At 34.6% G+C, this 26170-nt stretch overlaps 2 protein-coding genes across 2 annotated transcripts in view; one reads left to right on the top strand and one right to left on the bottom strand.

Annotated features, from left to right (window-relative positions):
* stxbp1b (syntaxin binding protein 1b) overlaps positions 1-26170 on the bottom strand; it is a 60483-nt gene that overhangs the window by 30503 nt on the left and 3810 nt on the right. The gene's annotated exons all lie outside the window — the stretch shown is intronic.
* Positions 1596-26170, top strand: part of niban2b (niban apoptosis regulator 2b) — a 59122-nt gene continuing 34547 nt past the window's right edge. The window contains 2 exon segments of the mRNA NM_001326382.1: positions 1596-1999; positions 24272-24402. Of these exon segments, the coding sequence (NP_001313311.1) occupies positions 1945-1999; positions 24272-24402 (186 nt within the window). The 5' untranslated portion in view covers positions 1596-1944.

The following is a 26170-nucleotide window of genomic DNA, read 5'->3' as shown; positions in this document are numbered from 1 at the left end:
TAGGCCTAATTCATTCATGTGGCTGAAAAACACAATTTACAGAAACATATTTTTTGTAGTAAATATGTCAGTTAAATGTATATCTAACACACTAAACACACTCTGCATCAGGTAAAACAGTGTGATTTCTGTTGGGCTAGTATAGACTTAAAGGGATAGTTCACACAAAATGAAAATGTACTATTTACTTGTCCTCAACTATAGAGTCAATGTAGCACCATATATACTTGCAAAATTAAAAAATAAAAAAAAGTATTGAGCAAAAATTAAATAAATCCAAATCTCCAAAAAACGCAAAGCGAAAATTTATTTTTGAGAAATAAAAATGAAATTTGCTAACAAAAAAGAACTGCATATAAAAATCAAGCAGTGCAAAAAATAAAATAAAATAAATATTTGCAATGAAAAAAACTATGAATATTTGCTAAAGTTTTTTATAGTATTGCCTTTACAAACCAGTCAATTGCAATGCACATTTAATTAGCCTTTTAGTCAACCGTGATTTTGCGATACTGATACTTTGTACTTCACGTTTTGGCACGTTTCACTTTGTGGCCGTGATTTGACAAGGACACAAAGTCAAGGGAACTTGGGCGTTTATGGCAGGCCCGAACCTACTGGGCTGTAAGACCACCTTGGTGATGCTGTGTCTCCAGGTGATGATGTCACTTAAATGGAGGCAGGTCGTTCTATTATTTTGCAAGTATGTATGGCCCTAGATTGACTTCATACCAAGTGGTTCTATAAACATCGAGTTCAGATAATATCAGTTTAACACTATAGATATTTTGAAGAAAGCTGAAAACTTATATTGACTTCCATAGTTCCATATGAAACAATATTATATATATATATATATATATATATATATATATATATATATATATATATATATATATATATATATATATATATATATATATATATATATATATATATATATATATATATATATATATATAACATTTAGCCTATTTAGATCAATGATTAAATTAATCATATGTTCTTTTGAGTTTAAGAAGAATGTTAAATAGGTTTAGCATATAGTGCTGGGGAACGTTAGGCTACTTTAAAAAGTAATATAGGTAATCTTGAGTCACTTTTTAAAAAGTAACTAATTTACTTAGTTACATTTTAAGAACATCTTATTTGGCTGGACTTAAAAATAATTACTTTTAAAACTAAATTCCCAACACTGATCATAAGGGTAAGTATATGATGGCAATATTTTCAGTTTGGGTTAGCTATCCCTTTAAGAATTACAAATTTCAGTTAATTTAGGTCAGCATCATTCATAATTCCACATTTAATGGAATTATGAGTTATTTATGATACTTTGAGTAGCCTACACGTTCAAGACGAAAGCTTAAGCTTTCATTCAGAACTCAATCAGTTAGTTGACGGGCCAGTGAAGGTCTCAATTAAGTTATTAACACTATATTCTACTTTACAAATGTGAACAAGGACCTCGAATCAGCCGGTTTATAGAAATTAATGGAATCGATTCGGTCACTTTAAAGATTTGTTCAAACGCCCTTTGATTCATGAGCGCCGATCCCGCCTCTAATTGGAGGTGTGAATTCAGATTTCTGTAAACCCGCCCTCGGCGCGCTCATGTGCCTCATGAAGTAAAGTGTGTTTTGACGCCGAACCGAGCAGTGCCTGTTTCACGCTGGACTGAAGAAGCATTGCAGTGTATCAAAGTTATGGAAAAGTGAGCCTTTATTAATTCAGCACGGTGCGTGAAAACTATTTTTGTAACTCGAGCTGCCTCTACTGCTTGAGTAAGAAGAGGGAGGAGCCGCTCAAATCAACTTGAGTTCATATCTTATCATAAGACACCAAACCAAACCAGCGCCCTGCTGCCTGCGACCACACAGCTGCTCCACTGAGGCGAAGCTCACCGAGACAGACCAGACCAGTCTGCCAACAAATAGCGGCACGATGGGGGATTTGATCTCAACTCATCTGGATGAAAGCAAACGGGAGGTTATAACAGGTAAGTGCTGTGTCGTGGACGCGGCTGTTATTAGTACTGCAAGATGTGATAGTCCGATTGTGTGTGGTATGTAAAATATGATGTTGCGAAAGTGTTGCAATGGCTTTTCAGTTAAGGCCAGTTCTGGGGTTTTGGGTGAAAGGGTTTACATTCCACTCCAGAAAGGAAACGTGTGGCTTAATGAAACTTTGTGCTTCTTTCTCAGTAAATGCGCATTTTGCTACGACGTGGCACAATATTTTCACTGCCTTTTTGGAAGCTTGGAAACCCACTGCAAAAATAATATAAAAAAGGGAAAAAAACACACACGACGTTTTTTTTTTTTTTTTTTTTTTTTTTGCCATAAAAGTCTACAAAATGGATTATATTTCTATTAAATGCTGAAAATGAGTTGTAATAGAGTTTTTAGGGATGGCCCCAGAGCTGTGTGGTGTGGTCAGGTGTGGTCAGGTGAGGTTAGGGTGGGTCAGGTTTGAGTCAGTACTGGATTAGTCAGTACTGGAGTCAGTGGATTACTAGTAGATTACCAACTACCCAATGTCCTGTCTTTTTGTATTTAATTTTAAAGTCCACTTTGTTCTAATAAAATACAAAGCATGTAGCACTTTCATGTGCAAATGAATCATTCAACTGATAGAAAAGATCAGTATGAACAATTATGGCTGTAGCCTTTAGTCACATCAGCATCAAATATTAATATTGTTGTGGAAAATTCTTTATGGTCACCATAGATTGCGTTTTGAGATTATTGCTTTAATGTTCAGCATTTTCCAGGCTGATTTCTCTTTTTTTTTTATTATGATTGTTTTCAACCATCAACTGTATTTTATTTTAGGAACACTGGTTTCTAAGAAAGGTAATTGACTGGTTCAAATAAAAGTTTTCTGTAGATAATATATAAAAAATACAAACCTTTATTATTCAGGCCAAGATTATAATATTATGAAAGAAATCTAAAAATCAGAGGAATTTTGGGATTTAAAAGGTTTTATTTGGATGCTTTCATTGCATCCTAGTTAATTTCTGACAGTATTAACTGCAAAAGGAAATTTTGTTGGAAATTTAAATAAATATATAGATTAGGATAGTCCAGAAATGGATTTTAGTGCCTAATGAAAACTTTTTTCTTTTTTTTTTGCCCAAATTCAGTTATTTGTTTTTAATTTTTGGTAAGTAAATTCTTTTTCTACAATTAATTGAAACAATTAAAATTATAAATTTTAACAGCAATTACTTTTTTAGAACTAACTGAAATGATTGTTCTTCCACACTGTTTGATTTTGACAGAAATAATAATTGTTATTTATTCCTTATAAATAGAGATTCATATATTATTAGTTTAAGAAGTACATTCTACAGTGTGCAGTATTGAATTTCTGCCATCTTGGTCTTTAATTTGAACTTGTAGTGAAGATGCTTGAAGTTTTTGTGGTTTAATATAATTTTCAGATTTCATAAAAATACACATTGTGATTTGATTAGCTCTGCTGCATTTAATTAAGATTTTTAAAAATTTTGCTGCCTATATTTTTAAACCAATTTAAGAAGAACATTATGTTTTACTTAAGCAGGAACTTTTTCACCAGATAAAATCACATTTGTGAAGGGTAGGAGAGAAATGTTAACTTTCCATCTTCCCTCTTTTTTGCATATTTTAAGAGAAAGTGCACATCAGATATGGAATCTCAGGAATGCACAAAGAGCCTAGCAGCAGTAAGGAGGCTGTCTGGGTGATCTGTCATTCTCAACATTTAGATAGCCTTTGTTCGAGAGGTCACGAATGCTTATTTTATTAGGGTTTTTTAGAGTATAAAATATTCATAGCATGTGACTGACAAAATTGTTAAGGTTTAAATGGTTACATCCAAAATTACTTGTGTACTTGCTATGCTATATACAGTTAAAGTCAGAATTATTAGCCCCCCTTTGGATTATTATTATTTTTTAAAATATTTCTAAAATTATGTTTAACAGAGCAAGGAAATTTCCGCAGTATGTTTGAAAATATTTTTTCTTCTGGAAAAGTCTTATTTGTTCTATTTTGGCTAGAATAAAAGCAGTTTTTAAAATATTAAAAACAATTTTAAGGACAAAATTATTAGCCCCTTGAAGATATTTGTTTTAGAGAATCTACAGAACAAACCATCATTATACAATAGCTTGTGTAATTACTCCAACCTGCCTAGTTAACTTAATTAACCTAGTTAAGCCTTTAAATGTCACTTTAAGCTGTATAGAATCTTGGAAAATGTCTAGTAAAATATTATTTACTGTCATCATGGCAAAGATAAAATAAATCAGTTATTAGAAATGAGGTATTAAAACGATTATGTTTAGAAATGTGTTGAAAAAAAAATCTTCTTTCCGTTAAACAGAAACGGGGGAAAAAATAAACTGGGCGGCTAATAATTCTGACTTTAACTGTATACAAAAACAGTATGTGGAAAAAACAGTAGTAACAATAATGTCCAAATTATTGGTACTCATAAAAGGTAGACTAAAAGTACTAAAGTATTTATACGTGAACTAACACTATACTATCTTATCTTAGACCATATGACAAGTTTTGTGAATGGCAGTGAAGCATTGCAACTGATGCTGATAATGACTGCATGATAATTGTATACATCCAGAAACATTTATACCAGGGGTTCTCAACTGGTTTGGCCATGGGACCCATATTTTTACATGGTCTTCAACCCCCGGCCCAAATTTTTAGGAACTATAATGTAATTTTAGGAATTATAATTAATTTGTATTTGCTTGTTAACATACACAAGTAGTGACAGAAGAATATAAATCAGAAGAACATCACCAAGACTTACAAATAAACAATATCTATCACTGTCATTTAACAAAATGTCTCAAATTATATAAATATTACAAGGTAAAACGACAAATGTTTGGTTTCTAAAAGTGATCTTGTGAGTGCACATCACCACATACGACACACTGAAGTGTTAAGCCTTTTTTGTCATCAATCTATGTAAATCCATACTTAACATATTCGGGGTTGTACTTGCACTTCGACATATTTGTTGTTATAATCAAATGAAATTTCACATGTCAAACAGCACAGTTGTCACTCGCGCATTTCAAAATAAAAGTCTTATATAAGCAAAATAAGTTAAAAACTAAACATTTGTTGTTGTTTTTTGACCACACACTCTGAAACACTGATTTATACAACCCGAATTCATTCTTTAGAGAAAATCTATATTTTTTAGTCATAGAGTAATTACTTTTTCAGAATTATAGTTGTGATGGTTACAGAGAACTATCAGTTTTTGTACATAAATGAGTCAAAACCATATGGATAAGCTTCGGGACAAACATTAGCTTACTGTTAACAGTATTCGCACTGATTTGTCTTGGAATACTTAGGTGTTACTAGTGAACCAGAGGCTGCTGCTTATCATTTTACGTCCCTGAATGGTATCATCACCCACCCAACATTAGTTCAATGTACATGTGTAGTCCTTGCGCATGTGTGGGTGTGTTTATGGGCAGACAATTGTTCATGGCAGCCAGGTTTGAAAGGTCAAAATTGTGGGCTCATGCAACAAAGCTGAGCAACACCAGTATAAAATGCAGATATCCCACCTCAGCTGGAAACTTTGGTATACTCCTGCATATTCATAGTGTCTCTCTGAAGGCCGCAAATTAGAATATCCTTTTTAAATCATGGCAGCGTGAGAGAGGTTGATCAAGTTGAAAGAGCATGTCCAAAATATTGCCTTTAAGCTAAAAATTACATGAAAAATGCAGTAAAGAAAGCTCTAGCTGAAATCATAGCATTAATCCCCCTTCTTTCTGTTTAGTATTTTCTTGTAGGTCTGGGTGGTATGACTAAAATTTTATTTCATTGGTATAAAAAAGTTTATTTCACAGTAAGGACATCTTTTTACAACATCATTTTTTATAAAGATAGCTATTCCAGAAAGTGTTCTAAAGGGCTTTATATAATAAATAATCCCAAATATGTAAATAAAGAAAAGGACTTAGGATCTTATTTAAATATTTTGTATTTAATTTTAACCTTATTTATTTAGTATATATAATATGACTTTTACAACAAATTTCACTGCACTGTTTGTGACTTTCAGTTTTATCTGGACAGACCTTATTATTGTAATCATTTCCCTAGTAACATCTTCTTATGGATATAAAATATAACCCAAGTAACAGGAAAAAAAAAAACTTAAATATGTAAATAAAATGTAAACACTTTAAGAAACTATTACACTTCTTAAGAAAAAAGTATGTAAACCCTTTTAGAAAATATAAAACTTCAAAAAAAGATGATTTAGATATAAAAATAAAATGTAAACACTAAGAAAAAATATAAAACTTCTTTAAAAGATAACCTAAATATGAAAATAAAATAAGTAAACACTTTTAGAAAATATAGAACTTCTTAAAAAGAAAAATTGTATATGAAACTAAAATATGAACACTAAAGTATATAAAACTTTAAAAGATAACACAAATATGAAAATAAAATGTGTAAACACTTTAAGGAAATATAAAATAGTTTTTCCTTCAAAAATACACATATTAACCATTACAATTCTTGTATAAATATCGAAACTAAGTGATCAGTTATTTTTGTAATTATAAGCCTGTAAAAAATGCTGGGTTCCACACAATTACTTCATGCTCTCCCAACCAAATTGATTTTTAACCTTTAACGTTTTTACAGGTTTAAGTGTAATAAACATATGTTGTCCCCAAAAACATTTAAAATAAGTTGTTTAAACAAGTAGCAAAAGTCATTTTTTGAGTGTGCTCATGGTTTGGCCACGCCTACTTATTTACGTTTCGCTGTATAGACGGAATAAAAAAGCCCTATTTTCTAGTAGTGTCAATAAGAACCAATATCAATAAATGGCTTTGATATTGATAGTCTAAACAATACTTCTCCCTACTCAGGAGAGGAGTTCAATTTTGGAAACTCTTAGCCACTCTTCTCACTTTTCTATTGTCAGTCTGGAGGGAGTCCTGAAAAGTGTCCGAGTCCAAAAGTCACACTATTTTCCTAGCTCGTCTTCCTGCAGTCTAGAGCATGAATGAAGTCATTTTCTCTAAATAGAGGGTGGGGAACAGAATGACCTCAGCACTTCCTGTTACAGATTTGAACAATTTGCTTATCGTTTATGATGTTTGACAGCTTTTGGTCCTCTGATTGTTTTATTTGTTGTGCAAACAATGAGACTTATGATATTTGTGTTTACTGAAGGAAGTTTTTGGGTCAGATCTTCAGTTTTCAGAAGATGGTGAAGTCCTGGATTCCCCCACACCACTGTTTATAGTAACTGGGGTTGTGAAGGGGGTTCTATCAGGAAATGCTTTAATGGAATGTTCATGATGGGGTGTTTTTAGGGCAGCTGTGGAGCTCTAATATAGCAGGGGTAATCTAAACGGACATGCTTGTAGCAAAGCTCCATAGTGAGGTCATGATGAACATTCACTTCACTCCACACTTATTTCCTCTAGTGTCTATGTTTTCATTGTCTCTTCTCATACTGGTCATGCCAGCTCATTGTTTTCTCAAGTGAGCAGATCTTTAGTCATCTACAGACCTGACTGGAATTTAGGCAAAAATGGAGGAGAGTCCAGAGTTAATCTGAAAAAAGAAGGGAACAAGTCATCTTGTTGAAATGTCAGTGTCACTCTGGGAAAGCAAGAAGCACAGATTTGGCATATTATGATTTTGAAATTGAATTATGACATTCTCCTCAATTGGATATTTGATTGGAGGTTTATATACCTCCGTCATCAGCCATTGCTGGGTTTAATGGGAATTTTCCATGATGAACATGAGGCTTGCTCATCAGTGTTGGACTCAGCACCAATGAGGCTCTCAGGACAATTAAAATAAATGATGAGGGAAGCATGTTTATATATCTCATGCTTCACTTACTGTAGCAACAGATCATCAAATAATACTGCTATTTGATTGTAATGTATACTTTACTTGCATCACGTTTAAGCAAGATGACAGTTACCAAACTCTTTGTCAGCTTTAACATATGTAAATGTATTGGCATAAATTCTGAAAACTCAACCAGTATTGTATAATCTAAATTATTTGCAAGAAAATTGTTAGTGTGGTGTAGAGCTGCACAATATACCGTTTCAGCATTGATATCACAATGTGATCATTTGCAGTAGTCACATAGTGAGTATACGCAGTGTTGAGTCTGGATTATAATTTGTCATTTCATTAAAAAACAAAAAAACTAAAAAAATCTTTAGACATAAAAACTATTGTTTGTAACTGTAACACATTAATAATGATTAATTTTGTTTAATAATTTATAAACGAAGACTATGCAGTATTGTATGCCTGAATGCATGTAGACTCTTCTGAATAGAATAAAATGATGTTAATTTAAATTGTATCTTTTTCTTTATTGAATTTATCTATGCTTATTATATTTTCTGCATATACACTTTCCTACAGAATCATCCCAGTCAATGTAAAATGAAACATTCTTTCCAAATAGTTATTCAAGTCATCTATTGTGAAATTGTATTCATATTGCAATATATATCGCAGAATGAAAAATGTCGCAATGTTCGATTTTTTTACAATATCTTGCAGGCCTAGTGTGGCGTTTAATAAACTGATGAGACTGTCTTGTTGAATATATACAGTTGAAGTCAGAATTATTTGGGTTTTTTTTTAGTTTCCTTTTTAATATATGCCAAATGATGTTTAATAGAGCAAGGAAATTTTCAAATTCTTTCTTTTGGAGAAAGTCTTATTTGTTTTATTTCGGCTAGAATAAAAGCAGTACATTAAAAAAAAAAAAAAAAAAAACATTTGAATGTAAAAATTGTTAGCTCCTTTAAGATATTTTTTTTCCGTAATCTACAAAACAAACCATCATTTTACAATAAGTTCCCTAATTACCCTAACCTGCCCAGTTAACCTAATTAACCTAGTTAAGCCTTTAAATGTCCCTTTATATCTTTCAAGACACTTCTTTACAGCTTATAGTAAAATATTATTCACTGTCATTATGGCAAAGATAAAATAAATCAGTTATTAGAGATGAGTTATTAAAACTATTATGCTTAGAAATGTGTTGAGAAAATCTTTCTAACAGATATTGGGGAAAAAATAAACGGCAGGCTATTAATTCTGACTTTAACTGTACAATAAATGACAAGTTGAATATAAAAAGACAATTGAATTATTGATAATTGAATATACCCTTGATGGTAATTTAGCCATGATTTGGCATTTATGTGCATTATATTTGCAATAAGTCATCTGTTCCTCAAACATGCATAACAGAATAAAACACTGATAGAAAAAATATGAACTGTAACACTTGTGACACTTGCGTTGTTATAAAAGATTTCTTCAAATAAATTTTGGTGTTTGCACTTAAATCCTGATTTTGAGCATATTTGCTGTAAATATTGACCACATTAGTATTACTATTAGTAACTGCTGTAACTCATTTCCTGCAATCCAGATCTCTATATTTGAAGGATCATGAAGACTGCACTAATTCATTGAACACTGGACTTATTGCTTGAGAAAAAAATCTGTTTTGCTGTCGCAGAACTAAATTGCATACATTCAAATAAACAATTTTATTAAAATGATAGACCAGTTGTACATCTTCATTCAAATATATCTAAAAGTAAAAGCACAGTCATTTAAATGATTATAATTTCATTTGTTTAGATATTTCTTTAATTAAATATTTGCAGCCTTAGTAAGTATAGGGCTGCACAAGACCAGGAAAGTATGTGGTAGATGAAGTTGTTGTTGTTGAGTGTTTCGATAACGACATTTATGATCTAACTAACTTAAAAACTCAATTTAACAGTAATTAAATAAAAAAATTTATATATATTTATATATATAAATATATAATTGGTTTGATTGCATTTGATTGACTATACTCGCATGCCCCCATCTTGTGGTGTATCCAGACCCAGGGCTTTGCTTATATAAGCTTTGTTTTCTTTAACCCTCTGAAAGTAATGGTAGCACCATTTTTCATTGTGCAGTATGTATAGTATTATTTATATAATTGGTTTGATTGGGATAAACGGCGTACTGCATGCACATAAAATTAATACAATTTATGGCACATAAAATGAAAATTTGTCGCACTTTCCTGCAATATGTACAGTATATTGCATATACTATTTTATATGCAAAAACTTTCGATATTTATTTTACTATATATTATAAATGAATGTTTATTATGATTAAGGTGTAATCCTACTTGGGGAACAACCCCAAATCTATCATTACTGCTATATGACATTGTATGGCAAAGCATTATCCGACTACAGTGCAGTCAGCTAATAGGAAACTTTTATTGCTGTGTAATTAAAGAAAATTTGTCCTGGGAAGTGTATCAACCAATCAAAATTGAGAACTCGGGCACTACACCGCATGACCCTTGACTATGCTCTTTGCAAAAGAACCAGGATCCAAGAGTTTTGGGATTTCCTCCTGTGAGTTTAACTAGAAGAGCATTAATGACCTCAGCAGATGTGTTTTGCTGAGCCTGTGCGATTTGCAACCTGCAAAGAAAGCTGATATTTACCAAGACATTTCTGTTTGCAAATGTAATCGAGTTGCTCTGTGATTTGCTATATTGTTTGATTGGTTAATGAAGTGCAGCTAGTATCTTCAGTCTAAGGCCTCAGAGTCTCTTTGAAGTGACTGTTATATGGTCAGGCTAACTTGATTTGCTCTTGAGCTTGTAATGAAATTAAGAAGGAACAAGGAGTGGCACCGTGTATCACATGAGACTCATTCAGCGAGTGACTCATAAACAGACAACACACATACACACATACACACACAAACGCTCTCAGCCTTATTCACATGCCCCCATCTTGTGGTGTATCCAGACCCAGGGCTTTGCTTATATAAGCTTTGTTTTCTTTAACCCTCTGAAAGTAATGGTAGCACCATTTTTCATTGTGCAGGCATTCTTAAACTTGTTGTACTTGTAAACTATTTCCACATATCATATAGTAGTACTGTACAGTATGTGCTGCAAGTTTCATGGTTGTGGAAAGCAAGGAATTTCCAAGTCTTGAGAGGCTCATTGGTCATGAAAATGTGGGAAAGCGGTTACTGGATAGAAAAGGAATGCACCTTTACCTTGTTTTCTATTGTGTGTAGGTGAGGATATGCATGAGAGTTGAACACACAGCCTTTTTTTAAGGATACTCAATTTGATAACATGCACAAACACAGTCATCTTTGTTTATCTACACACATGCATTCAATGTTGGCATCTATTGCTATCTTCAGTAGATTGACATGTTCTTGTTTTGTTTTTGTTTAATTTCCAACTGAATATCTTGGCGATTCACGACTTTTTGTTTGTGTCGTGTCATCGTATGTGTGCTTTTTTTTTTTTTTCAATCTCATTTGTAAATTTTAATTGGATTTTTGCATTACCCCCAATGACATTTGGGTTTAGGGATGGGGTTATGAAATTGAACGATTTGGTACAAATTTGCCACGATTTGGTACAATTTTGCCCTGTAAAATGGATACATTTTCTTGAGATCAGGTTGTCATTTCTGACTGTGAAAGAACAGCCTGGTTTGGTTTTGACACCTTTTGGACAAACTAAGTAGTGCAAAAATCAAAGTGAATGTGTGAGTAGGGCTAGACGATTAATCGAAATCGACATTCAGAATCTATAATCGATCAAATTTTTTTAGGTAAATTTTTTTACTTTTTTAGGTAAAATTATTTACTTTCCGTACTGTGTGTGGAGTCACGTGACCCTGCTTTGGCAAGGCTAATTTATACTTCTAGTATAATTATATTATGTTTTATAGTTTATTATATTATATTTAATTAGATTAATCTGACATCAGGGCTTGAAATTAACCTTTTTGCTTGGTAGCACCAGTGCTCATAACTTGAAAAATTTAGGCGCATCAGCCAAAATGTAGTCGCACCCACCAATTATAAGCACCGTTACTATATATATGAGCAATTCCATGAAAATGTCAACCTTATCATGAAAAAATAAACTTTTGACCAAAATAACAAAACCTATTTCAATTTGCTTATTAAGGTCTATATTTTATTGTTATGATGTGCTCTTGTTGAATTTTTAAGGAAATTGTTTTGTTTATCCATGAAATATGAGGATTGTGCCAATGGTAATTTTCATTATCATCCAACCACTTTTCGTGCTTTCAAAAAAGGGGTTAAAAACTCACCTTTTCCATGCTTTATGTTAACAGTAATCATTCTGCAGAAGGATTGGAGTCTGTAGTATAAATAATTATCCTTACTTTTTCATAACATTATTGCCCTTTTGATTTATGAGCTACATATTTAAGACATCACGCAGCTTCGGTCACGTGTCACGTCCGTAACGATTTAATGAAAAAGTTTATATTGTGGAATAAATATTATAACAAATAAAATGAAACTTTGTATACAAAGCCAAAATATGTCCATACTAATTATAATCGCCAACTCATCTCAGGTCTTTGCTCTAAACAACCACAATTTTGCGTTACGGACGTGACCATTTTTGAACTCCTTATTAATATAAGCCAATGACTAGCGCGTATTTGTTCATTATGATGCTGCATTACAATTACTGACTTACATTACATAACATCCATATGTTATATCAAGAACTGAACATTTCATTTAACTATAAACCACTTTAGTAACATTTCAGAAATAAATGTTTAATAAGAAAACAACATTTTACATATTGCCATAATTGGCCATAATGACTTAACCTATTTCCTCCGTCTTACTTGCGGTTCATGTGCGCACGCGCTGCCTATAGTGAAAGATAATGATGAACCATAAGGCTTTCAACCTATACATTTTGTAAAGTATAGGCTAAGCATATAACAATTTTGTTATTTACATGTGATACTGCATTAATTTGCATACATGTTTTATAAGCTGTAAAATGAAAGCATCAGTTTGGTGCGAAGTTATAAAATATTTTTCTTTGTTTGATTTGTAGATTAGGCTATTTAAAATGTATATAAGAACCATTAATAGCTGTTATTTTCCAAATGGAAAAAAGGGTGGTTTGTTGATTGTAGTCTGCACTAAATCATGAATATGCCTAGTTGAGTTTATGACGCGGCTCCAGGCAGCACAGACGACCAGGATCAGCGCTGGTTCGTCAACTCCTGTGTCAAACTGTGGCCAGAATATCCTTCTTTCATTTTCCTTTTTTGGCAAAAAACATCTGTAAGCACGTGTGTTTGCACGTGTTACTGTCATGCGAGTTAACAAATATGTGTTGCTCATAAAAGCCGATCACAACGAACGCGCTTCTTCATTCCAGAGACGTGAGGCGCTCCGCAATGCATTTTATGTTGACAAGAAGAAAAGGAGCACGGTGCTCTTTTGAATGTCACTATAGATAACAACTGAATCAGCTGGTCTATTGTGCGCGAGTGTTGCTGTCAGTGTTTTCATAATTTAAATTTTTAAATAACATTATGAAATTCAAGATTTGTAAAGTCATACAACTTTGGATGACTTAAAACAGCGACCACAAGTCTCTCCGTCATTAAAAAGTTCGCCGTAGTCATCTTGACACTGCTGTCACCTCCAAGGAAACCCCGCCTCTGCTTTCGTTTGATTGAAGAATGAAAGACGCCACTGAGGTAACTTAACATGCTTTTCTTCTGGAGCGCACAAAGCGCGCAATGACAAAACGCGAGGCGCGCAAGGCGCATAATCAATAACCTCCATGCATTTGGTCTTTTCCCACTGCTCAAAATGCGCACGCCGCGGGTCAGGCCACAGCGGAGTTTTCGTTTCATGCAGAGCATAAATGTTTTTTATTTCATTAATTAAATAACTATTTATAAAGATAAATTATCAAAGTGACACAATTCATTTTCCAAGCCCTTTATCCAAAATCTAAGCACTTTTAAAGCTTGAAAATTGGCTATAGCCTACATTAAAATTGAAACATTTTCAAAGATTTCCAGCACCCGGCAAATGCGCTTGAGTGCTTATTAAAATTATTTTAATAAGAATAAGAATAAAATAAGAATAAAATCTTGATATTGATCTAAGCTTTAACTACATTATATGAGTATTAAATTTGTTGGAAAATCGATAGGACCTGCAGCTGTAAATATTTAATTCAATATTTTACACAATCGGTTATGAACTATAGCCTAAAAATATAAACATTATAGTCATCCATCGTACATGCCTACAACCAATGACTATTTTTCTATGCTTGTTTAACATAGCCTACACAAAACCTTTCTTAAGTTTTAAAGTTTTCTCTCTCACCCTGGTGCGTATGAACTTTTTGCAACCTGTCCTGAAGTGACTGCCGACGAGAAAAAGAAAGCAAGCGCGAGTGGAGAAATTAAACTATTTATTCCATCAACTAACACATTAACTAGAATAAACTAAAATAAACTTTGTCAAATATAATATTGCCATATCTGTGACAAAACTAGATTTTAAATATTCTCCACGTAGACACGGTCTTGCGCAACAGTCGGGCAATGATTTAATTCAAGTTTTCTGGAAACACTAACTTTAGGAGCCTGCTAAACATAGGCCCATTATAGCTGATTATGCTTATTATAAATTCTATATTAGTCAGAGTATAAAAGCACCATGTTAGCATGCAACATTGTTACCGAATTGAGTTTTGAACATTCGAACGTGCGTTAACCTTTAACAACACACATGCCATAATACGAATTAAATAACAAGGTGATATCTATTTAAGTTTGATTAATTGTGCAACCTTACCATTCAGATGTCTCAGAGGTTAAAGTTTATTGGTTTACACACCCAACCAATGACTGTAAAAAATATGGACGACGCGACAGCCCTTTTTCCCATTGAACGCCTTGAGGGCAAAACGCCTGCTTGACGGGCACAAACTGTCGCAAAAGACTGCTGAAATTGGAGCCAGACATGCGCAGAAGGATTGTCTGATGGAGCCAGAGGAGGAGCCGCGAAAATGAGCAGAGTCGAGCTTCCAATCAAACGCTTTATGTAAAATCAACTACGCCCCCCAAACTTCTCAGCATGCGTTTGCTGTCATATCAACACAAATGGATGTAATAACGTTAACAAATATGAGGGTTTTATATATTCAATCGCGCCAGCTCCAGGCCGCAGCGCATAACTTACTCGCGGCGTCGCGGGGTGATTCCGGCTCGCATGCGGCAGCGCCTGCTCGCTCGGCCGCCGCATCAGGCTCGATTGACTCGGACTGGAATCGGGCAGTGAGTCCAGGCATCCGGAGTAGGTCCAGCAGAGGTAACATTAGTCAGTCTGAGCTCTAAGAGATAAGTCTCCGGCAGGCGAGAATCTAGCCGGAACTGTGTTTTGCTATCTGGGTGGCTAGGCGTGTATCAGCAAACTAATAAAGCCCGAAAAAAGCCCTGAACTTAGCGAATAAACAGTGTTCCACCAGGATCATGTATGTCAGAAACTATAGTTTACTGCTGAACTCATTTTGTCATGGTAAAATAACACAGAGATCGAATAATAACATTTCAGTCTACTTCAGTCTCCTGCCGAAGCTCAGACGCCGCGCTTTGAGAAACTGTCAATCACAGCTGTGTATCACGATGACACGCCCAGCATTAAATTACTGCTAAAAACAAACTGTTTACAAAAATGAAGATCTGCACCTATTTCAGCACAATAACCAGTGCCTTATTCGACCAGAACTATCTTTCGGGACATTTTATTGCAAGTGTAATATTTTTTTTTATTTGGGCTCAAGTCTCCTTCATTAACACGGAGGAGGCGGGCTTTATGACTTGTACTGCAGCCAGCCCCCAGGGGGCGATCTAACGGCCGAAACCTTCACTCAAACGTAGGCTTGCGGCACACTTGCACCCAACAGATATCTACAAATAGGTCTTTGGTCAAGTTTTGAAAGCATTTATCTGATTTTCATAATATGTCAACTGTCAATTTCAGAGCAGTCACGTCCGTAACGAAGACAAGTCACGTCCGTAACGATAGTTTTTCCTCATTAATGCAAAAATGAAAAACTAAATAAAATTAATTATATATGTCCCATGCAGAGCCAACCCTTATCCTTTTGACTGTTATATATTTTTTTGGCTTCTGCATTTTCATTCACAGAATTTTCACAAAGTATGTCAACTCACAAAACTCATGTCTTTTTTTTGTCACGTCCGTAACGCATTCATTTTGCCGTCATTTTAAATATAAAACACCTGCATAGACTGATATTTTTTTGATGCCTGAACTCCATGGTTAAGGGGTAAGAAAAATATAAACATATATTTCAATATACTGTTAACATATACCTTCTCTGAGAATATACGTTTCATTTTTTTTACTGCAAATGTCACGTCCATAACGCTGGAATCAGCCATATATATATATATATATATATATATATATATATATATATATATATATATATATATATATATATATATATATATATATATATATATATATATATATATGCGCAAGCGTAAAGAAAATATGTCTCAACGAAATCCTGTTATCTCAAGGAAATAGATTTTTATAACATAACTGAGTGACCAAAAGATACACAAAGCGCTTACTGGCCCTGAACGCACTGCTTAAAATGAATGAATCTGTTAACGATATAACTGTGCTGTTCTCGCGGGTGCTGTCTGATATTGCACTGCTTTTGACATATACTGTGCCTTATTATACACACATCATGTTAATAGCAATACCGGTCTTTTTATGAGTAGCGATGTTAGTTTACTCAGTGCAAGCCTGTTTGCGATGGTGTACAAGGTGTTAAATTTGACATATCTGCCACTTGCACGGCGGACAGCATCTGGCAATTATATGAAGGATTAAACTGAAGCTCTCGTGCTAGATGGGGCAAACAGTTACCTGAAAATTCCATCCCACAGACTTTTCATAGCGGACTTGAAGCCAACGGAAGTCTTTTATCCACTCTTCGAAAAGTGTAGATGGTACATTAACATTCAGCACATGATCACTACTAAGATGTCATTATTTGTAACTTTAGATGCCATGGTTTCTAAAACAAAATCTGTCAGTGTTATCTTCATTTTCTTCTTCAGCGCTTTACCGTTTTTTGCATTGTGGTGAACATTTTGCAGTAAAAACTGGTCGCACACAACAATTTTATGCACTCGCACACATGCTCCCAAATATATTTTGAGGTCGCATAGATAAAATTTCGGGCGCATATGCGACCAAAATGGTCGCAATTTTGAGCCCTGTGACGCAGCCTTCGCATACCTCTCAAAAAATATAACACATCACAACGACACATAGCACAAGCTTAATGATTGGTCAGTTTGAGAGCGGTGATGAGGGTTGGCAGCACGGAGATCTGCATTTTATTCAATGTCTGTTTTAATTTCCATTGCTCAGCGTTGATGTTTAATAAATAATCATAAATAGTAGTTCACGAGTTCACACTTGCAGTTGTTTAAGTATAAGGTGTATTTAGTGTGCCGTCCGGAGAGAGGACTCTGAGCTCGGGGAAACACCCCAACTTGAGTTATTCCCCTTATCAGGAAACGAAGAGGAGTTGGGCTTCGAGCGAAATATCTAGCCCGGCCCCAGAATGCTCCCCCCGGGAATTTTATGCTTAAGAGGTGAGGTGTCGGGGTGGTGGAGGGATGCTAAAGTCGTGAGATGCTGCAGGTAAGAAAGCTTTGGTATATATAGGGGTTTGTTCAAGAACTGATTTAATAATAGAATAATTGTCAATGACTTATTCGATACTGAAACTTCTGCACATGCTCCTCCCGAAATTTGTTTACAAAACATCACAGTGCGTGTTTGCTTCAGCTATTTTAAAATCAAGTATCGCTACCTTTATTAAAAAATCTCTCACTTATAATATGTGAGCATATTAATGTACAAAACTTGTAAATAAAGTATGAGGGCAAAAAATTTTCAATGAGTCAAAATGTTCAATCAAATGAGATTTTGATTTTAGGCCAAATCGCCCTCATACTTTTTTGTGTGAGCAAATTGTCCTTGTGGTTGGAAAAATTGGACCGCTTATCATAATTTTTCAGATATTGAAATTTACATTAGGATAAATGTGTAAACTGGAGTACAGTATGTGCATGTTGCAGAGTTTTTGTAGAATAATGCATTTGCATAAAATATAATTTATTACAAACAGATAAAAAAGACAAAAAAGATATTTGTTAAGTTTTTCAGGGGAGTCTAACTCTGCATAGTCTTCACCTATACATTTTTTTTTAAATTAATTAAAAAAAATTTTTTTTTTTTTAAGCTTTTGCTTGAAGGCTTTAAACAGTAAGTTTAATTTGTTTTAAAGTGCTAGATGCAAATTATAACTTTTTAGATTTGACCAATCAACCACAATCACATACTTTACAAATTGGTGTCTGATCAACTATGATCCATACCTGACATTGTACATGCATCAGTAAAACTATCGAACATTTGTTATTTCAGTATTGATGCTGAAATGATATATTGTGCAGCTCTACTCATTGTTAGGATGATCTGAGCTTCCAAATTTCCCTCTAATGAACTTTCACTCTGTCCGCTCTGACATGGACACATTCCAAAGAGACTTCCTTTTCCTCCTTCCACCATGCACCCCCCCTTCCCTGAAGGCCCGCTGCCCCCTGTGTGGTCTGCATAATGAAATAGTAATTATCTTCCACCAGTGCAACTGCAACCTCTGTTTCAGTGTCTTTCTCCCCAAAACTCCACAATATACAAACAAAACTTTATTTATTTTTCTTTATTATCAGAATCAGACTCTCACGCATTACCAAGATGTTTGCTGTTTGTGTGAGTGTCGAAAATCTGTTTCTGGAAAAGCAAGTTTCGTCCATTGGCATTGTGATGAGATATGGATTGTGAAATGTTGTGTCAGGAATGATTTGGCATGGCAGTGGAGCAATGAAGGATCTGCCTAAAGATGTTTGTGTAAGATTGATGCCAGATCATTAGGCAAACAGAGCAATAACAGCTGCCCAGCTCTTACAGTTAGCTATGTTCCCACCGTGACTCTCATGTAGGTAAACTACACTACCCACAGTTCCAAAAGGGCTTGTCTTCCAGTAGGGTTGTCCTATTTGGGGAAAATATGTAGTAGCAAATTTTTTTAGATGTTGCGATTTTCGATTTGATTTGCGAATTTTAATTTAGTAGATTCAGCTTAGTCTGGATTGTAGCTTCTTACTGCTAAAATGCAGTGATTGTTAGTTAAAAAAGGAACTGAACTCTGAAAAAGTACTTTGCTTGCTACTAGGTTAAGTGTTACTGACAATACTTTTAGTTGACTTTTTAACAAGAAACTCCTCATGAAGCCACCTGTGGAGCTTTTTTTGGTGCTGGTTGTTGTATTTTCTCATGCTTTGGCAACAATTCTGCTACAGCTTTTACGAATTACCTGGTTTGCCATCATCCCACTCGTTTGCGCTTTCCTGTTTGTTTGTTTTCTTATTGTGGGTGTTCTGCATAGTTTGATTGTGCAATTCTGATTGGGCGAAACAAAAGTGTGCTCACTTAATTGGCGAGTAAGACTGTCACACATTTGCTCTGGGTGGGGTAAGTTAAATAATATATATTTCATATCGCAGCCTCTTTCGATTCGATTTCGATTAATCACACAGCCCTGTCTTCCAGTCACACCAGTATAGTTGATCAATACTAATGTAGAAATGACTCATTTCAGTTTAGACTTACATAGTCATGACTCATTTAAGGAGTTTTGAAAAATTGTGTATAGAAAATGAATTCAAATAAATTCAATGTAAATAAATATTTGTTACAGGCTGTTTTGCTTCAACGAGCCATGCAATATAATAAAGCTGCCATTGAGAGAATTTGTTTTTCATAAGCTGCGTCCCAAATTTGTCTCATTTACCCAGTTAGCGCGGTTTGTTTGGCATATGTGAATCCCGCAATCACGCTCTGATCCACCCCAAAACAATCGCTTCAAAAACGTCTTAATTAGTTGGTCTCGGCTCGATTGAAACAAACTCTGGAGCAGATCGATTGTAGTGAGAAAGCGATACGTTCCTAGCCCGGCTATATCACAGTGTATTATGGATATGTAATAGACATGGCTATATGAAGAGAGAATTATGAGTAGGGCGGGATGTCATTCCTACCGGTTATTGTGCATTTCATGTAAAAATACGAAAGCATGCTGAACTATGACCGATAGCGGTTTATCAGTAAGGAAATTTGCAGTAGTTTTTCTGTTATTTCTCTCTATAATGTAAAGCCTATAATGCATTAGCCAACTGCTAGCCTATGTTTGAGAAAGTCTTACTTCTGCTCTATATTTAGTGATGACGTTGGGGGTTGTCACCATTCAAAATGAAAGCACAGCTTTTTGCTTATAATGTCTTATTGCTCATCGTCACAAATTAAAATAAGGACACATGACCGCTGAGCGGGATTCTACAAAATAAACCCTTAAACTCTGACCAATGTGAGGAGAGTTTACTCGCATGTGACTCGTTTTAGCTATTTTGGTCCATTCAGAAACTTTGCCGTGTGAAAGTGAACCGCACCAAAAACAAAGAGCAACATTGTTCTGAAACAAGTATTATAGTTTCTTACAAATTAATTGATTCACGGGTGTGAAAGCACCCTCAATCTCCCTAAACATCCGGGATTCGGGTTTAACTTTCGCTTTTCTGAAGTAGCCATTATTTGTATGCGTTTTTGCATTACCTTTTCTCAGCTTACTGCGTCAGCCGCAAGAGAAACATTCAATTATTAATCATTTAATAAACAACTCTATATATTAATGAACTTTACTACATACTCTGAGAGAACAAAATATACTGGCTGCAAAATATTTGTACACCATTAGAATTGGCTAATCAACTAATCTGCCTTTTTATTCTAGTTATTGCATAATTTTTAGCAAAAACGGCTATTTTTATTCCATTTTTCTGTTATTGATTTCTCATTTGCTGTACAATTCATTAATTTAATGATGTTAATATGTTAAATACTTTATCTAAAATGCTTTGGAAATACTGTAAATGTCATGCCAATAAAGCAACTTTAAATAGAGAGAGAAAAAGAGCAGCCTTTGCCTCTCAGTGGGTGAACATGACCCCTAAATAACATAAGTACGAAGTAGTGGATTTCTTTTATTTCAACAGTCTTTTTTCAATAATTTGAATCCATTGAAAAAAAAAGGTGTACAACAGTGTCATAATAGGTAAAAATATAGTTTTGTTTGTGGATGTACAGTAGTTGACAATTTGTGTGCTGTGGGTAAAAGATATGTTTCAATCCGGCTACCATTGAAAGTATATTTCAAATTTGTCGGAAGCACTGAATGATTGAATGAATGAATGAATGAATGAATGAATGAATGAATTTTTTCCTCACTAAAAATGTGCTATACAAAACCTGAAACTGCAATTCAACACCCTTTCAAGTGTACATATTCTTGGTAGTTTCAAATAACAATAACAACATTTTACATCTCATTTCACTTTTCTCAGCACGTAACAATGCTCATATTTCACATCACCTCTAATATAGTATTTTATTTTTTTCTAAAACAATGCAGATGGTCTGGGTGACCTTATTCTCAGGACGCTTGTCTCCTTTTTCACATTCCCTTCTGCCTGCACAACTGCCTGATGGCTTTTGCAGCTCATTTAATTACATATTCTAGCTTTTAAGGGGCAAATATGATGGATTGAGTGTTGGTCAGGAGAAATCATAAGCAGAGCTCCAGAGACATTTAATCTATGCAGTGTAGAGCAAACACATTTTAAGGGTGTTACTGTGTGCATTTGACTTGGCAGACTGAAGTATGTAAATGCTACATGTCAGGTCTGTTTATAATTTGCTTTGATGGGAATTGTTGATGTTAATGGCCTTGTTGAACTTGAGAGTTCAGCTTCATTGGTTTGATTTCGTTAGTTTTTTTTTTGAGTCCCTTGTGTGAAACTTTATTTTTTAAGTCATAACAGTCCTATTTACCCTTGAAATGTTGTCTAGCTTACTGTTACTCAAGTCATTCTCTATCAACGGTTTTCTTTAGCTAACTTACAACAAAGCGCATAGATTCACTTGGAGGCGACACTCTGGTGTTATTTGGGAAACAGCCACTAGATGGTGAGGCGGCTATTTTGGAATATAAAAATCAAATAGAACAACAGCATATAATTTACTGAAAATGAGTAAACCCATTGCTTTTAAATTGATTTTTTTTATTTTACTTTAAAAACTAAGTAAACTTATTTACTTAAAGGGCATCTATGATGAAAATCGTCCTTTGTAAGCTGTTTGGACAGAACTGTGTGTAGATGTAGTGTGTCCATAGTCATATTGGAGTGATGGAAACACAAAGTCAATTTTTTTATTTTCCTGACGTTTAAATAGGATCCAAATCCCCCCATTTTGAGGCCCACCTCAACATGATGTAGGATTGAAAGCACCGTATTAACGCGTAGTAATGCATATAATCATATCAACAAGACGGGACGTGTGCAAAGCAACTGGGATTAAAGATCTGTTCAGCTCTCTGTGATCATCAATCATCATCAAATCTGATCACCAATGAGTTTTACAAGTTTAAAACGTTTTTAAAACAGTGCATGTTTGTAATGAATTGCACCAATTTTACTTTCACAATTATAAAAGAAGATGCTTCAATCCCAGTTTGTGGATGTCAGTCAGGTTTATTTTATACATTAACATAACGGAAATCCATACAACGGTGGGTATCAATTTGTATCCTGTCACATTTGTGTGCAAAAACAGTGCAAAGTTAAATGCGCGTGCTGTGTGTGCGTGTCCGCTGTGTATGTGCGTAAACTTTGTAAAGACATTGTGTGTGTGACTCATTGTTGCAGTAAGGCTTGGAAAAACTCTACAACAAATGCATTAAATAATAATTGGGAAAGTTCTTACTGTCGTTTTCTCACAAATGTTACGTGAGATCTGCTTTCTTCATGTCTGTCACTGTGCTGTTTATCTGATGCAGCTGAGGCGGAAACTGAGTAGAAAATTGCAATATTCTGAAAGCTTTAATAAATAATCAGATGGGTGTTTTGAGCTGAAACTTTAGACACATTCTGGAGACACAAAGGACTTATCTTAAATCTTAATAAAGGGCTAAAATAGGTGCCCTTTAAATTTTATCAAATATATGTATTATGTTCATAATTCCAAAAATTAAGTCATCTAAATAGTTCCAAGCTATAACAAGTTTAATCACTTTCTTTAGGTAAAATCAACTTGTCATTTTAAAGGCAACAGGTTTACACAGAATCTGCAACGTTAAATTGGGATTATAGATGACCAGAAGCCATAGACATTGAAGATTTTTATAACTGAGCAAAGATTTAATATTTACATGTTTTTAAGGCTTGTGACTGTATGAGCTTTTCGAAGGAGTTAAAATCACATTCTGGCACAAGAAATTGTACCATTTGTGACTTTAATAAAATTTCTTTTATTGAATCATTTTTACAACGAATACTATGCAGTGCTATTTTTACTTATGATTATTCATTTTCTCTACCTGTTTTCTTTCCAAATAGAGCTCTTTAAGTCACTGGGTGAAGTTTTATTTGTATACCTAAAATTAAAACATAATTTTTTTTATTTCTCCAATATTGTACAGCCCTACTTCCTATGGACATTCAACAGGCAATTAGGTGAACAAGTTTTATGTTTCTTATCTGTCTTTGATCATCACCAAATCCACGCACCTCTCTAATTTAATGACTCTTCATATTGTTACCAAACAGACAGGAATGTTGTTGTTTTTTCTCCCTTTCCCTCTCTTTCCTTGAATCCTTCCAAGAGGTTGAATGCTTCCAGAGTTTTACAACAAGCCCTACATAGTCATTTGGAAAACATCCTGCCAGAAAGCAGTCAATAATGAAGCTGCCTTTGTTCCTGTGCCAGCAGCAGTGCTGATCTGGTTTTACGTGCACATGAAGGACAAAGCCGTGAAGCTCAAACATTGTAATCTTGTCTTTCGAACAGATACATGGAGCTCACTGTCAATTGCTGTTAATGTGTAAAGGCCACTGATGTATCGTGATTTACAAGTTTTTGTTCTCGCAAGAGTTGACTTTGCAATTGTTTACAGTGTAATTACCATATTGTTTCCTGTATGCAGTGCATTTTTTTTATTATAAAACATTTATTTATTTATTTTAATAATTATTTTTGTTTTAGTTTATTTTTTTAACCGTTTTAATCTCTGTGAAATTTCATTGATTTATTTTTTTTTATCTCTCTGTTTATTTTTTTAGCACGGACAGGGGAGCTGATGGGAGAGTTTGGCCGGCTCTATGAACGGCAGTATGCAGTTGCTCTCTTCAATCAGATGCGTTATGATGTCGAGGGTGGAGGAGGTCCTCAGCCTCAGCTGCTGCACAGGAAGGTACAGATCTAGTTGTAGTTTATTCATATAGCACATTTTTACAACACATTGTTGCTCCCATTGCTGAAGACAATCAGTAATAATTAAAATAACACAACCCGTCAACATTTAAAAAACTCAAATCCTAAGGACAGATTTTATTTCAGAAGGTTTTTAAAAACAAGTATGGTTGGAGTGTCTAGTGTGAGGTTGAGACTTGTGAAACAGTGAAAGCCTGATCTCCTCTTCACTTACACCGGGTGTTTGGTACAGACAGAAAACGCTGATCTAATGGCCTACTGAGACTAGTGTCTGTGGGGTCTTAAAATGTCTAAAATTTAAAAAAACTAAATATTAGGCCTTAAAATGTCTTAAATTCACTGAAATATTGTCCTGTAGGACTTAAATCAGTTTAATCAGCTCTCATTTTCCAGTCAGGCCAACACTCATCCAATTTACATCTTAATAAAACCTTTAAAGGGTCATGTCACCCCCCACTTTCAGTTTTTTTCAGTTTTTTACATTTTTTTTCAGTTTCTTTTTTCAAAAGATGCATCATAGTGGGCATGGCCAGCAGAGCAGGGGAGAAGGAGGGGAGCGAGCAACTGTTGTCAGTCGGTTCACAAAATGAGACACGAACCAAGCGGAGACCCATGATTTTATAGTTTACAAAGTTAAACTGCAAGAATAAACAGCAATTTAATGCCATGCTACATTTGTAATTTCATATAGCTACACCTAACCACAATTTATATCATTATAAAGATAATAGTGTTCATATAAACAGTAAATGAGGACTTTTCCCTCAATCCTCGGGTCTGAATGCAGACTCAGTGCAGCAGGTCTCTGCCCTGTCTATTTTATCCATTAGCACTGCTAGTAATCTGGAGGATTTAGGCAAACAGCAGCTCGGCGATGTGTCTAAATGTGAACAAACTCCTGATAAAAGACAACGTCCGCCATTCTCTAATACTCGTACTGCTCTCCTGACAAAAATGCTTGCAGCACACACACAACTTTGCTGTTTTGGCCCTGACAGGATTGCAGGGAAAAACATGCAACAAACCCCGTGGATCAATGAAACAAAGACATACGACCCTTCATGAACGACAAAATATTGTGTGCCGTGGGTTTGCAGACGCGTCTCACCCAGTCATCAACGTTGGATTTCACAGCTGAGCTTGGCAGTGGCAGCCAGGTCTGCTTTGTCTTCGGAAAGCACGTGCAGTCATGAATAATTAAGAAGCCGGCTCTTCTCATAGGATAAGAAAACTCTGCTATGAATAATAATGAGAAACCGACGCGTCATCTTTGCACTTGCAGTTCTGCGCTTTGTCGCAGATTTTGATCCCGCCTCAAAAATCATTTTAAACCCAGAAGCTGAAATTAGCTGACAAAAGCTCAAAATTATCCAGTTTTTCCCACAATTAAAGCTGACAGGTGCTGCTAACATTGTCCTAACTGAAGCTCAACACACACAAATCTGTTAAAATCTCAAAAAAAGTGCTCGGGTTTTGTGTACCTTTAACAAAGTAAAATTAATTAACTCAATTTTTTAAGATTATCTATAAGACCAGAGTTTGCTTGTTTTGACACATTATTTGTGGCTAAGAAATAACAAAATCAGGTTTTTTGGATAGGACCTATAAACATCTTTTCCACTGAATGTTAGAAAAAAAGTTTAACCCTGTATAAGTCTGAAATTGTATTCATAATGGTCTTGAAAATGTCTTAAAGTCTTAAATCTGACTTAGTGTGACCTGCAGAAACCCTGGGGACTGTATATGTG

This window comes from Danio rerio, chromosome 5 (assembly GCF_052040795.2).
Source record: "Danio rerio strain M-AB ecotype USA chromosome 5, GRCz13ab, whole genome shotgun sequence".
In the NCBI taxonomy this organism is placed as follows: domain Eukaryota; kingdom Metazoa; phylum Chordata; class Actinopteri; order Cypriniformes; family Danionidae; genus Danio; species Danio rerio.
This window is presented reverse-complemented; position numbering and strand designations above follow the sequence as displayed.